The 13,034-nt window shown below is 43.0% G+C and overlaps 1 protein-coding gene across 18 annotated transcripts in view; it reads left to right on the top strand.

Annotated features, from left to right (window-relative positions):
* The window catches only part of LMO7 (LIM domain 7), a 228,956-nt gene that overhangs the window by 95,801 nt on the left and 120,121 nt on the right, over positions 1-13,034 (top strand). For all 18 annotated transcript variants that reach the window (XM_089303561.1, XM_017343532.4, XM_017343534.4 and 15 more), the window contains one exon: positions 8,103-8,172. In XM_089303561.1, the coding sequence (XP_089159687.1) occupies positions 8,103-8,172 (70 nt within the window). The remainder of the gene's footprint in view (positions 1-8,102; positions 8,173-13,034) is intronic.

The raw sequence follows: 13,034 nt of genomic DNA, 5'->3' as shown, positions 1-13,034 counted from the left end.
TGCTTTTGGGAGAATGGACATTTCTGATCCAACTCCCTGCTAATGGGTGAGAAAGCAGCAGAAGATGGCTCAAGTGCTTGGGCCCCTGCACCCCGAGGCGAGGACCTGTACGGAGCTCTTGGCTCCTGGCTTCGATGGCCATTGGTGCCATCTGGGGAGTGAACACCTTTGGGGTGTTGTCTGTTGTGCCTTGTGTTGTGTGTAATCTGATTGTGTCCACAGTCTATTCTGTCTCCACCTTCGGCGACCTCTGCTCCTCCTCTGCTCAGAAGCTCAGGTGGTCGATGTGTCGCTTGGCCTGCTGGTGCTTCCCACTGTGCTCCCAGACATCCTGCACATTTGTCCTTGGGGCTTGATCAATTTGGAGGTGGTGTAAAATCCCAAGCTTTGAAGGGATAGAAAAAAAGGAAAGAAGTAGGTATTTATGTAAGTGTGTATATGTGTGCATATGCACGTACACACACACACACACACACACACTTTCTGGCTAATGGTATTCTAAGGCTGATATTTTAAACAATAAACTGACTTAAATATTATCGAGAGTCCAGAGTACATCTTGTAAAACCTCACCATGGGGCTGGCGCTGTGGAGTAGTAGGCTAAGCCTCTGCCTGCGGTGCAGGCATCCCACGTGGGTGCCTATTCATGTCCCAGCTGCTCCTCTTCCAATCCTGCTCTTGGCTTGTGGCCTGGGAAGGCAGTGGAAGTTGGCTCAAGTGCTTGAACCCCTGCACCCATATGGAAGGCTTGGAGGAAGCTCCTGGCTCCTGGCTTCAGATTGGCCCAGCTCCGGGCATTGCAGCTGTTTGGGAAGTGAACCAGTGGATGGAAGTCTTTTTCTATTTCTTGCTCTCGTGGTCTGTGGTGTTACCTCATAAATAAATACATAAAATCTTAAAGTGAATAAATAAATAAAAAGACTCACCAGACAGGGGCCGGCACCGTGGCTCACTTGGCTAATCCTCCACCTGCAGTGCTGGCATCCCATCTGGGCGCCAGTTCTAGTCCTGGTTGCCCCTCTTCCAGTCCAGCTCTCTGCTATGGCCCGGGGGGGCAGTGGAGGATGCCCAAATATTTGGGTCCCTGCCATCTACATGGGAGATCCAGGCTGAGCTCCGGGCTCCTGGCTTCAGCCTGACCCAGCACTGGCAACTGTGGACATTTAGGGAGTTAACCAGCAGATGGAAGCTCTTGCTCACCACGCACTTGCTCACTTTCGCTCTCTCTCGCTCTCTCTGTCTCTCTCAATTAAGAGTAAATATGTGCTGGCGCCGCGGCTCACTAGGCTAATCCTCCGCCTAGCGGCGCCGGCACACCGGGTTCTAGTCCCGGTCGGGGCACCGGATTCTGTCCCGGTTGCCCCTCTTCCAGGCCAGCTCTCTGCTGTGGCCAGGGAGTGCAGTGGAGGATGGCCCAAGTGCTTGGGCCCTGCACCCCATGGGAGACCAGGAGAAGCACCTGGCTCCTGCCTTCGGATCAGCGCGGTGCACCGGCTGTGGCAGCCATTGGAGGGTGAATCAACGGTAAAGGAAGACCTTTCTCTCTGTCTCTCTCTCTCTCACTGTCCACTCTGCCTGTCAAAAAAAAAAAAAAAAAAAAAAAAAAAGTAAATATGTAACAACAACCTGCCAAGCTCTCTTCCTGAGTTACGGTACTGTTTTACAGTCCCACTAGCCAGGAGTGAGAGTTCCTGTTCCTCTGCCTCCTTGCCAGCCACTGGTGTCCTCAGGGCTGTGACTTTTGATCATTCTAATAGGTGTGAGTGGTGTTTTACTGTTATTTTAATGTGCATTTCTCTGGTAACATGCTCTGTGGGCCTTGCATATGCTATATATCGTTGATTTATCTTTGGTGAGATGTCTGTTAAGATGTACGGCCCATTTTTAAATCAGGCTGTTTTCTTACTGGTGTATTTTAGGAACTCTTCTCTTATTTAGGATAATAAGATTTAGGATTATATTTAGGATAATGATAAAAATCTGCCTTTATCAGATATTTTGTGAATCTGTTCCTTCAGTCTGTAGTTTGTCTTTCTATTCTGATAGTATTTTTCATGGGTGGAAAGCTGGTTTTTTTAAAGGATTGATTTATTTAATTGAAAGAGTTATGGAGAGAGAGGGAGAGGCAGATAGAACGAGATCTTCCATCTGCTGCTTTGCTGCCTGGATGAAACCAGGAACCAGTAGCAAGGAGCCAGGAGCTTCATCTGGGTCTCCCTTGTGGGTGGCAGGGGCCATCTTATGATGCTTTTACCAGGCCATTAACAGGGAGCTGGATCTGAAGTGGAATAGTGGGGACATGAATAGGCACTTATTGAGATGCTGGTATCGAGGCGGTGACTTTACTGCTATGCCACAATACTGGCTCCAAAAGCTTTGATTTCAGTCAAGTCCTGCTGATCAGTTCTTTCTTTGATGGGTGATGCCATTGATGTCACAGCTAAAAAGTCATCAGGAAACCAAAAGTCATGTAGATTTTTCTCTTAGGATATCTTCTAGGAGTTTTATGATCCTGCTTTTTACTTTTTGATCTGAGATCATTTTTTGAGTTACCCATTACAAACGGTATCAGAGCTGGGTCTAAAATACCCTTTGCTTTGGTGGTATTGGTAAATTTCCTGCTACTCAGTGAAGTCTGTTAGTCCTATAAACTATTGAATTTCCTCAGAATAAAAGGAATCCACTGTCAGACTATGCAAGCTTCACTAGATTCAGTTAAGGAAGCTTCAAGAATAAGAGAGGCCAAATAAGGAAGTTCTGTCATAAAAAATGGTGATGTAAATACGTTGGTATTGACTTGTTGCTGTTCAATTCATATTTCCTTGTATCTTCCTTTCTTGCTTCCTTTTAAAAAATTTTAATATTTACCTATTTACTTGAGAGGCGGAGTTATATAGAGAGAGCTGGGTCTTCCATCTGCTGGTTCACTTCCCAAATGGCTGCAATGGCCAGAGCAAGGCTGATCAGAAACCAAGAGCCAAGAGCTTCCTCCAGGTTTCCTATGTGGGTGCAGGGGACCAAGCACTTGGGCCATTCTCCACCGTCTTCCCAGGCCATCAGTAGAGAGCTGGATCAGAAGAAGGGCAGCTGGGACACAAACCAATGTCCATATGGGATGATGGTGCTGCAGGCGGAGGCCCAACCTACTTCGCCACAGCACTAGCTCCACATATTTTTCCATCTTAGTCCTTATTGTTAATTTTTTTGTTGTAGGTAATTTATCAAAATTAGTACCCTTAGGGACTCTAGAAATTAAATATTAATTTTGCTGCCAATTTTTGAAAATACCATAGTGATCATAAATATTTACACTGACTACCTTTAAACTTTGAAATTCTAGGTTACATATGCTGATGGTGTTAGCCGTGAAAAAAGGATCACTGCCTACTCAAATGTGGTTTTATTTAAAAATATTACAGCTTGGAGATTTAGATAGAATCATTAATTTAAGATCTTTTTTTTTTTTTTTTTTTTTTTTTTTGACAGGCAGAGTGGACAGTGAGAGAGAGAGACAGAGAGAAAGGTCTTCCTTTGCCGTTGGTTCACCCTCCAATGGCCGCCGCGGTCGGCGCGCTGCGGCCGGCGCACCGCGCTGATCCGATGGCAGGAGCCAGGAGCCAGGTGCTTTTCCTGGTCTCCCATGGGGTGCAGGGCCCAAGCACCTGGGCCATCCTCCACTGCACTCCCTGGCCACAGCAGAGGGCTGGCCTGGAAGAGGGGCAACCGGGACAGAATCCGGTGCCCCGACCGGGACTAGAACCCGGGGTGCCGGCGCCGCTAGGCGGAGGATTAGCCTAGTGAGCCGCGGCGCCGGCCTAATTTAAGATCTTTGTAAAACATGTATTTCAGGTAACCAGAATAAATGAATGTATCAGATAGCTTACTCCCTTGGTCAGCTTAGACAGTTCTGAGAGAATATTAAGGCTTCGCTTGTCTGGAAACAGAAAAAGTACTAGAGGGGAAGTGCTGTTGGTGTAAGCAAAAAGTCATTTCTAGTATTTGATGGAAACCACAGTGAGAATTTCCTCAATTTATTTCTATGAAGAAAATGGTTTTTGGATCAATCATAGGAAAAATTCTGCATTAAAAGCTGGGGGGGGGGGGCGGCTCCGTGGCACAGTAGGTTAATCCTCTGCCTGTGGTACCGGCATCCCATATGGGCGCTGGTTCTAGTCCTGGCTGCTTCTCTTCCAGTCCAGCTCTCTGCTATGGCTTGGGAAAGCAGTAGAAGATGGCCCAAGTGCTTGGGCCCCTGCACCTGCATGGGAGACCCAGAAGAAGCTCCTAGCTTTGGGTCCACAAAGCTCCGGTTGTTGAGGCCATTTGGGGAGTGAATCAAGGGAAGGAAGACCTTTCTCTCTGTATCTCCCTCTCACTGTCTGTAACTCTACCTATCAGATAAATAAATAAAATCTTAAAAATAAAAAGCTAGGCGGGATATTTAGCCAGGGTTTTCAGAGCACCTATAGGTCACCTTAGCGCTGGGAGATGCTGTTTGGAATGAGAGACATGTTTGTCCCCCAGCAGCTGCCTGATCTGAATGGTGTATGGCTTCTCCCTGCCTAGTGCTCTTCAGTAAGCATTGCTAAGGTGTAGAGATCAGGATTTACGTTTACAAGAAAAGTAGGCAAGTACACTGGTGCCATACAGAGGATAAAACAAACAATGTAACTTTAGATTTTATAAGAAATACATGACAGTTTTATATCTTTAGGAAATTTAGCTCTTAACAGTAAATGTTTGATACTGTGGGGGATGTGATTGTGGGGCTGGTGTCCTGGCGCAGTGGTTTGAGCTGCCGCCTGCGACACCGGCATCCCATATGCACTCCGGTTTCAGTCCTGGCTGCTCCACTTCTGAAGAATAGCAAGGTCATTCTAGCAAGGGTTAGAAGGGATAGGGCCGACAGGGAGGTAAGGTGGTCCCTTGACCGACTCTAGATCCTCGTCAGTGAAGCACTAGAAGGTGAATAGTCAGTGACGAAGGCAGTGCTTCCTTTAGGGACACATGAAATGCAAGAACACGCATGCAGAGAAGCTGTATTTGTGGCTGGTGCTGTGGCCTGGTAGGTCAAGCCTCCGCCTGTGGTGCTGGCATCCCATATAGGCTCCACTTCCGATCCAGCTCCCTGCTAATGGCCTGTGAAAGCAGCGGAGGATGGCCCAAGTGCTTGGGTCCCTGCACCCACATGGGAGACCCAGAGGCCTGGCTTCGGATCAGCCCAACTCTGGCCGTTGCTGCCATTTGGGGAGTGAACTGGTGGGTGGAAGACCTCTCTTTATCTCCCTCTCTCTGTCTGTAACTCTGCTCTCAAATGAATAAATGAATATTTTTTAAAAAGAAAGTTTGTTAAAGAGTATTTCCATTGATGGCACTTGCATTTTGTTTGACCTAAGAAAATGTGCATATTCCTTTAGGTATACTTAAATTTCATGGAAGTTTAGATTTTTTTATTAAACCTACTTATTCTCCTTGGAAGCAATATCCAAAAAGTGCTTTTAATTTTATATGAAAATTACCGATAATTCAAAATTTTGGTTAGATGTTCAGTGTCTGCCAAAGCTACCTGTGTGTTTTCTCCATATTCTAGTGCTTCAGCTGATGGCCACTATAACAACCAAATCAAACAGCATTTTCCTCTGCTGACTCACCTTTCCCAAGGGTGGTTTTTGCGCTCTCCAGAGTGTTATTTTTTCCTTGTGGCTATTTCCGTGTTTGCACATGTCCTAGAAGGTTCAGGAGTAAAGAACGTTAATCCATTGTGTCTGTGTTGCTTGTAAATAATAGCTCTGGTGAAACCTTCTGATGAGGGAGCATTCATCTGTGCTGGTTCCTTAAACTCTATCCCTGACGTCTCTTGGCTGACTCAATTAAGAGCAGCCTGTGTTATTATTCATTCCAGAAGCTGTATTTTCAGATTGAAATTACTAATCCTGTAATACAAAAATCAGTGATATAAACAGGTAAGCTGTTTGACCTGGCCAGAGTCACCAAGTGACTCAAGCAGGTGGGGCAGGAATTCATGGTAGTCTTCATCTAATTAGGACAACTGGTGCCAGAGTTTCCTGAGATTAGTAGCCCTAGCTCGTATTGGCCTCTGACTTCTTACCACTGAAAAATTGATTTTAAAATACAAGTTATTCCAAGGAAGTCACTGCCAAGCTAGTACTTGTGATTTTTTTTTTTTTTATTTCTTTGAAAGGCAGAGTTAGAGGGGAGAGACACAGAGAGAAAGATCTTCCACTCACTGGTTCACTCCCCCAGTTGGCGTCAATGGCCAGATCTGGGCTGGGCTGAGGCCAGGAGCCTAGAGCTCTGTCTGGTCTCCCATAGAGGTATCAGAGGCGCAAGCACTTGGACCATCTTCTGCTGCTTTTCAGGCACAGTAGCAGGAAGCTGCATCTGAACTGGACTGGATCCAGCACTCATGGGATGCCGGCATAGCAGGTGGCAGCTTTACCTGCTGCACCACAGTAGCAGTCCTTGCACGCGATTTGTTGAGTTTTGATATGCCAGAATGAGGTGCCTGTTGAACAGTTCTTTAGTCTTAAGTTCTTTGCATTGCAAGAGTGCTACCTATAATAAAATTATAGAAATTACAGAAATACCTGTTGGATGGAGAACAACTACAAGAATTATTTGGAACTGTCATTTCTTGCAAACCTGCTCAATTCTTTTCTGGCTCCTCAACTGGTGTTTAAAGAAAAATACTGTGGGCGTGAAGGGAGTATGCCTTCTTTTCTCCTGGGTTTCAGTGCACAAATAAAAAATGAGCATTCATGGACTAACAGTTCTAGGAAATGCTTACAGTCAAAAGGATGGTTTTATTATCTGTGTTAAATTGTCTAATGATCTTTGTGTGAAGAAAACTACAAAAACAGGAAAACACCTTTTGTTTAACAAACTAAATCTTCATAAGCCATTGCTTTGTAATTTTTGAATCTAGTCGGACAACATTCTGAAGGTAATTAAACTGAGACTTTTGTCCTTTTTATTCTTAGCACACTCAAGTGTACACATGAATCTCTGGAATGTTGAAAGAGTGACATTCCACGAGCTTTGGAATTTTTTTCCCTGTTGTTCGTTGTGAAGAGGAGTAAATTAGGAATGTTTGGTTCTTTCTCTTTATATGCTTTCCTTTTTGTAGCTGTGTTACAAAATTAAAAAAAAAAAGTTTTCTTTGTGGATGCATTATTGAATTAGAATATCACTGTTGAAGAAACTGTTTTCTGACAGTGATTAATTAACCAAGCTAGTGTTGATAGAAAAGCATAATTATAATGTTATAATGTTATTATAATGTTAAATTTCTCCATGGCCTGGCATTATATCAGTGAACAACTAAAAGTAGAATTCATAATTCTCTTAACTTAGGACCAACATTGTACTCTTAAGTTACAGTTATCAAAGCTGAGGTTTTCTTTGGGGTTTTAGGGGATGGAGACTTGGATATCTTTGCAGTAACTGTCATTAACATGCTCAGTTAGATTCTGAGCTAACTGTTGGCTAATCTGGGGAAATTCTGGTACATTTAATTTAATTTTCACCAAGTCATTCTGCTATGGTAACGAGGCAATCAGTCATGGGCTTGAATGTGTAAGTCTCAGTATTAGTTGACTATCTGGATGAGTTCCACTGTACCCATGAAATTTAGTGAAACAACATGGGTGTGAAGCTGTTTTTTAAAATACAGATCAATTTGTGGAAAAAAATGAAAATTATTAATGGAGAAAAATATTCTTAGGGCTAGGAAAGTATATCAGTAAATATTAAGAGCTTAAGTTGTGATAAAGAGATTCTTCAACTGGTTATGGTAATAGATCCAAATATTACCTTTTTTTTTTAAGAAATGTAAAGCTGTTTTTCAGGACGTGCCTTTGGCTGTTGCACTGTGCCATGGAAGACCCAGTCACCTTGTGGGCGGCCCTGTTCTTTGTTTCTTGACTTGTTTTCTTGATTGTTTGCTTTTCAATGAGCTTTTTATTCTGAATAACACACTGAGGAGTGGATAATGATGTGTGATTTTTTAGAATGTTAACAAAGCCACTAGACTGATATTGGCATTCTTATAATGGCATGTTATTTCTTTATTTACTTGCAGTTTGATCAATAAGCTTAAACCTGGTGTCATTAAGAAGATCAATAGACTGTCCACACCAATAGCAGGTTTGGTGAGTAACAAGTTATCCTCAAAACTCTTTCTTTTTTTCTGTGTTTTCCTTTACTTTTGCTGGACAAATGATAATTGTAGATATTAATGAGGTATAGTGTTTTATACTGTTCTGTGGCATACTAGGGTGACTGAAGCTAATAATAATATGTGTATATTTCAGTATAGCTGGAAGAAGATTTTGAATATTCTCACTACAGAAGCAGATTTCTTTTTCTTTGCTATGTAAAAATGTGGACATAGGTAGATTGTCTTATCTACAATTACCCTAGTAAGTAAGTTTTCTCAAGAAAAGCATTTCTAGTGATGTTCTCCTTATTTCTTTAGTTCCTGTCTTTTCCCTTCAGGGAGGAGACTTTTCATCCTTTATTTGCTTGTTTGTTTTGACTTTCGCGCTCTCAGACTTCACCTGTCCCCTTTCTTGGCTTCTTTATCCCACATCTTTCATTTGTATAGGGTCACATTTCCTCCTTGAGCTCAGTCCTGCATCCATTGTTTGCTGGCTGACCGCGGTGGCTCTATTGCTCACCAGTTGCATCCACTGATTCATGCTTGTGTGTTATCCTCACCCAGCACATAGGTCCTTTTTTCTTTCTTTAAAGATTTATTTATTTAAAAGGTAAAGTTACAGAGAGGCAGAGGCCGAAAGAGAGAAACACACACACACACACACACACACACACACAGAGTGAGAGAGAGAGAGAGAGAGAGGGAATGAATGAATGAATGAATGAATGAATCGATCCTCCATCTGCTAGTTCATGGCCAGGGCTGGGCCAGGTGAAAGCCAGGAGCCAGGAACTTCTTACAGGACTCCCACATGGGTGCAGGGGCCCAAGCACTTGGGCCATCTTCTGTTGCTTTCCCAGGCACATGAGCAGCGAGCTGAATCAGAAGTAGGGCATCTGGGACTTGAACGGGCGCCCATATGGGATGCACTGCAGGTGGTGGCTTTGTCCACTCTGCTACAGTGCCAGCCCCAGCACATAGATCTTAAGAGTGTTTGCAAAATACTCAAGCTCTTGTGCTTTGTGTAATAGGTTTCCTATCAACGTCCTGTGCGCTGTTGTGCAAGTGACTGCATTCCTGTTGCCACAGTAATAGCATCGGTGAGATGACTGTGATGGTCCTCCAGATTGTTTTCTAGCTTTCAGTTCTGGATTTTGTGTATAGAAAATACCGTGCACTGTTGTTCTGTAGTTATTCTGATGTCAAGACACTGGAGAAACTAATCACATGAGACTGTGTCTTTGGAAATAATTTGTAATTAAATACAAATGATGAATAATTTTCAGAAAGTTAGAAATCCTTAAAAATCAATGCAGCTTATAGGAGTCTGTTAAAAATTAACATTACAAAACACTGAAGTTTATGGTAGCTAATAATTGGAATAGCAAAAACAAACTGGCTGGCGCCGCGGCTCACTAGGCTAATCCTCCTCTGCGGCGCCAGCACCCCGGGTTCTAATCCCAGTCGGGGTGCTGGATTCTTTCCCGGTTGCCTCTCTTCCAGGCCAGCTCTCTGCTGTGGCCCGGGAGTGCAGTGGAGGATGGCCCAAGTCCTCAGGCCCTGCACCTGCATGGGAGACCAGGAGGAAGCACCTGGCTCCTGGCTTCGGATCAGCGCAGCGCTGGCCTTGGTGGCCATTTTTGGGGTGAACCAACAGAAAAAAGGAAGACCTTTCTCTCTCTCACACTGTCCACTCTGCCTGTCAAAAAACAGAGAAACAAAAAAAACCAAACTGATTTCTTCAGAATATTCATACTGTTTGTGATGCATCCAGGAATGTTCTGTTTGACCATTTGCTGATTGACAGATGTTAAAAGGATGAGTTATTAAAGGTAGCACTACAGGCCGGCACCGCGGCTCATTAGGCTAATCCTCCGCCTGCGACGCCGGCACACCGGGTTCTAGTCCCTGTTGGGGTGCCAGATTCTGTCCCAGTTGCCCCTCTTCCAGTCCAGCTCTCTGCTGTGGCCTGGGAGTGCAGTGGAGGATGGCCCAAGTACTTGGGCCCTGCACCCCCATGGGAGACCAGGAAGAAGTGCCTGGCTCCTGGCTTTGAATCGGTGCAGCGCTCCAGCCGTAGCAGCCATTTGGGGGGTGAACCACAGAAGGAAGACCTTTCTCTCTGTCTCTCTCTCACTGTCTAACTCTGCCTGTCAAAAAAAAAAAAAAAAAAAAAAAAAAAAAAGCACTACAAAATTTTGGGTATGTAGGAAGCATAAAAAGCTCATCCTGTTGGGATAAGTTGATTGCAAAGTGTTTATTATTGGAAAATGTCTCACAGAGAAGAAATGACACATTTTTATAGTTTGTTTTTTTTTTTTTTGAGATTTGTTTATTTGAAAGGAAGAGCTACAGAAAGAGAGTGAGAGACAGAAAGAGAGATCTTCCATCTGCTAGTTCACCCCAAAATGCTTGCAACAGACTAGGCCAGGCTGAAGCCAGGAGCCAGGAATTCCATCCAGGTCTCTCACGTGGGTGGCAGGGGCCCGAGGACTTGGACCTTTGTCTGCCTCTTAGATGTTTTAGTAGGAAGCTGGATCAGAAGTGGATTAGCTGGGACCCGAACTGGCTCTCTGATATGCAACGCTAGCATATGGGATCCTGGGGTTTTAAGAGGCAGCTGAATCCTCTGTACCACAATGTAGGCCCTTAAGGTTTTCTGTTGAGCTGTTGAGTAAATCTGAATTTGCCAGTGCAGCTAGGCTTAGATACTGATTTCTTCTTTCTTCCCAAGTTGCCTCCCTACTGTATCATGAATAGGCAGCCAAACTGATGTTTTTTTCTTTGAACTGATTTCAAGTTTGGTTAAATAAATAAAGCCCTTGGCGTCAGGTGTTTGGTGGTTAAGACAGCTTTGTCCTGCCTCGTAGTGCCTGGCTTCACTTCTCAGCTCCTGATTCTGGTTTTCTACTAATGTAGACCTTGGAAGGCAGTGATGATGGCTCAAATATTTGGGTCCCTGCCACTCTTTTAGGAGACCTGGATTGAATTCCCTGCTCCTGTGAGTCAATCAGTCGATGGAAAAATTCAGTTTAGTAAGTAAGCTTTATGTGAAAATGACTTACAAAATAATTTCTGTGAAACTTGAAAGCTTGAATCACATTTAAATATTCTGTCCGTTTAAATGGCTTGAGTTATTCTAAGATGCTTCAATGCTTAATTTTTAGATAGTCATTTCTTGAATCAGTTATTTGCATTTTAATGAAATTAGTCTGATTTCAAATATCCTGCATGTCTGGAATGCTTGGATTTTGTGGTTTATTGTTGTTGGCACTTGGAGGTTTTATTCAATTTTCTGATCGTATGATTAGATGAAAGCACAGTGTATTTTATTTTTAAATCCAAATATCTCTCCAAGTATTTCTATTCCAAGCATCAGAAATCCTATGCAGTTTTGATGTTATCTCTAGAAACTAAAATGGAATGTGTTTCCAGTGTGTTAAATAGGATTGATTTTCCAAATACAGGGCACTGAGCATTTTCAGTGGATGTAGGAGTGTAAGACTGACGATAGCCTCGGAACTGGGCCAAGTGCAGTTGCTCTGGAGTAGTCCTCACACCTCATTTGACTGCTTTTGATAGTTGTCTGTCAGGATGGCTGCATCACAGCTTCTCCAAGCCTTAATTTCAAGTGTGAATCAGAGCTCCACCATCTATCTGGAAAAGGGTTATTATGACATTTAAGAGAACAGTATAGATAATCTGGCATATGGATACTGAATCAATTACTACTGTTATTTATACTAAATAGTTCCTTTTTTTTAACAAATCATCGAGTGCTTATAGGTTGAGTATTTTCTCTTGAAGGAAGTGTTGGAAGAACAAAGACATATATGCAAAAACACCACAAAATAAATGTGCTACAGAGAATTGTCTGACATTTGTTGGATACCATGAGCACGCAGCGTTGGGAGTATGCAGACCTCTGAAAATTTCTTAATGGTGTACCAGAAGCCTTAGTTTTTGCTTTCTTGAAGAAAGATGAATAATCTGAGCTGGACTCTTCCTACCACTAAGCGTTGTGTTCACAGCACCTAACATAATGACTGACATGCCTAAGTGGTCAGAATTTTGCAAAAAGAAATGAACGAATGGCATGTTCATTGTGGAAAATAATAGGTTCTAGAATTGAATCTTTTATGGGATACTGTTTTACATTGGGTTGTGTCCCTGCCCGCCCCACTCCAATAAAGATACGTGGAAGTTCTAAACCTTCCATCGTACCTCAGACTGTGACCTTATTTAGGAATAAGGTTGCTTCAGATGTTATAATTAGTTTAGATGAGGGCATGCTTTTAGTATAGGCCCCTAATCTAATATAACTGTTGTCCTTATAAAAACCTGGCCTTGTAAAGACAGACACACAAAGCATGCCATGTGAAGACGGGATTGGAGTGAGGCATTTATAAACCAGAGATTAGGGAGGGACATGAAAGATTCCCCAACAGGTTTCAAAGGGAGCCTGATTTTCCAACACCTTGATTTTTTTCCTTCTGGTCTCTAGAACTTGGAGAAAATAAATTTCTGTTGTTAAGCTACCTAGTTTTTAGTATTTTGCTCCAGTATCCCTAGCAAATCACACAGGTAGGTAAATGCTTCAGGTTATAGTTTGTTTTGAAAAGCTTTTTACTTTGAAATAAATAGAGATTCACAGGATATTGCAAAAACAGTACAAAGATGTCCTGTGTACCTTTTACCTACTTTCCCAGGTGTACCATCTTCCATAGCTGTAGTACAATTTCAGAAATTGATAGTTGTGGAATCCAAACATTTATCAAATTTTATCAGTTTTGCATACAATAAATACCTTTTGTTTAAGTAGGGGAGCATAAAAATGTTTTCTTTGTTTCTTTG

Source organism: Oryctolagus cuniculus, chromosome 9, assembly GCF_051225735.1.
Source record: "Oryctolagus cuniculus isolate XC-2025 breed Fujian yellow rabbit chromosome 9, ASM5122573v1, whole genome shotgun sequence".
NCBI classification, from domain to species: Eukaryota; Metazoa; Chordata; class Mammalia; order Lagomorpha; family Leporidae; genus Oryctolagus; species Oryctolagus cuniculus.
The sequence above is the reverse complement of the archived record's forward strand: the minus strand, read 5'-3'. Positions and strand labels throughout refer to the sequence as shown.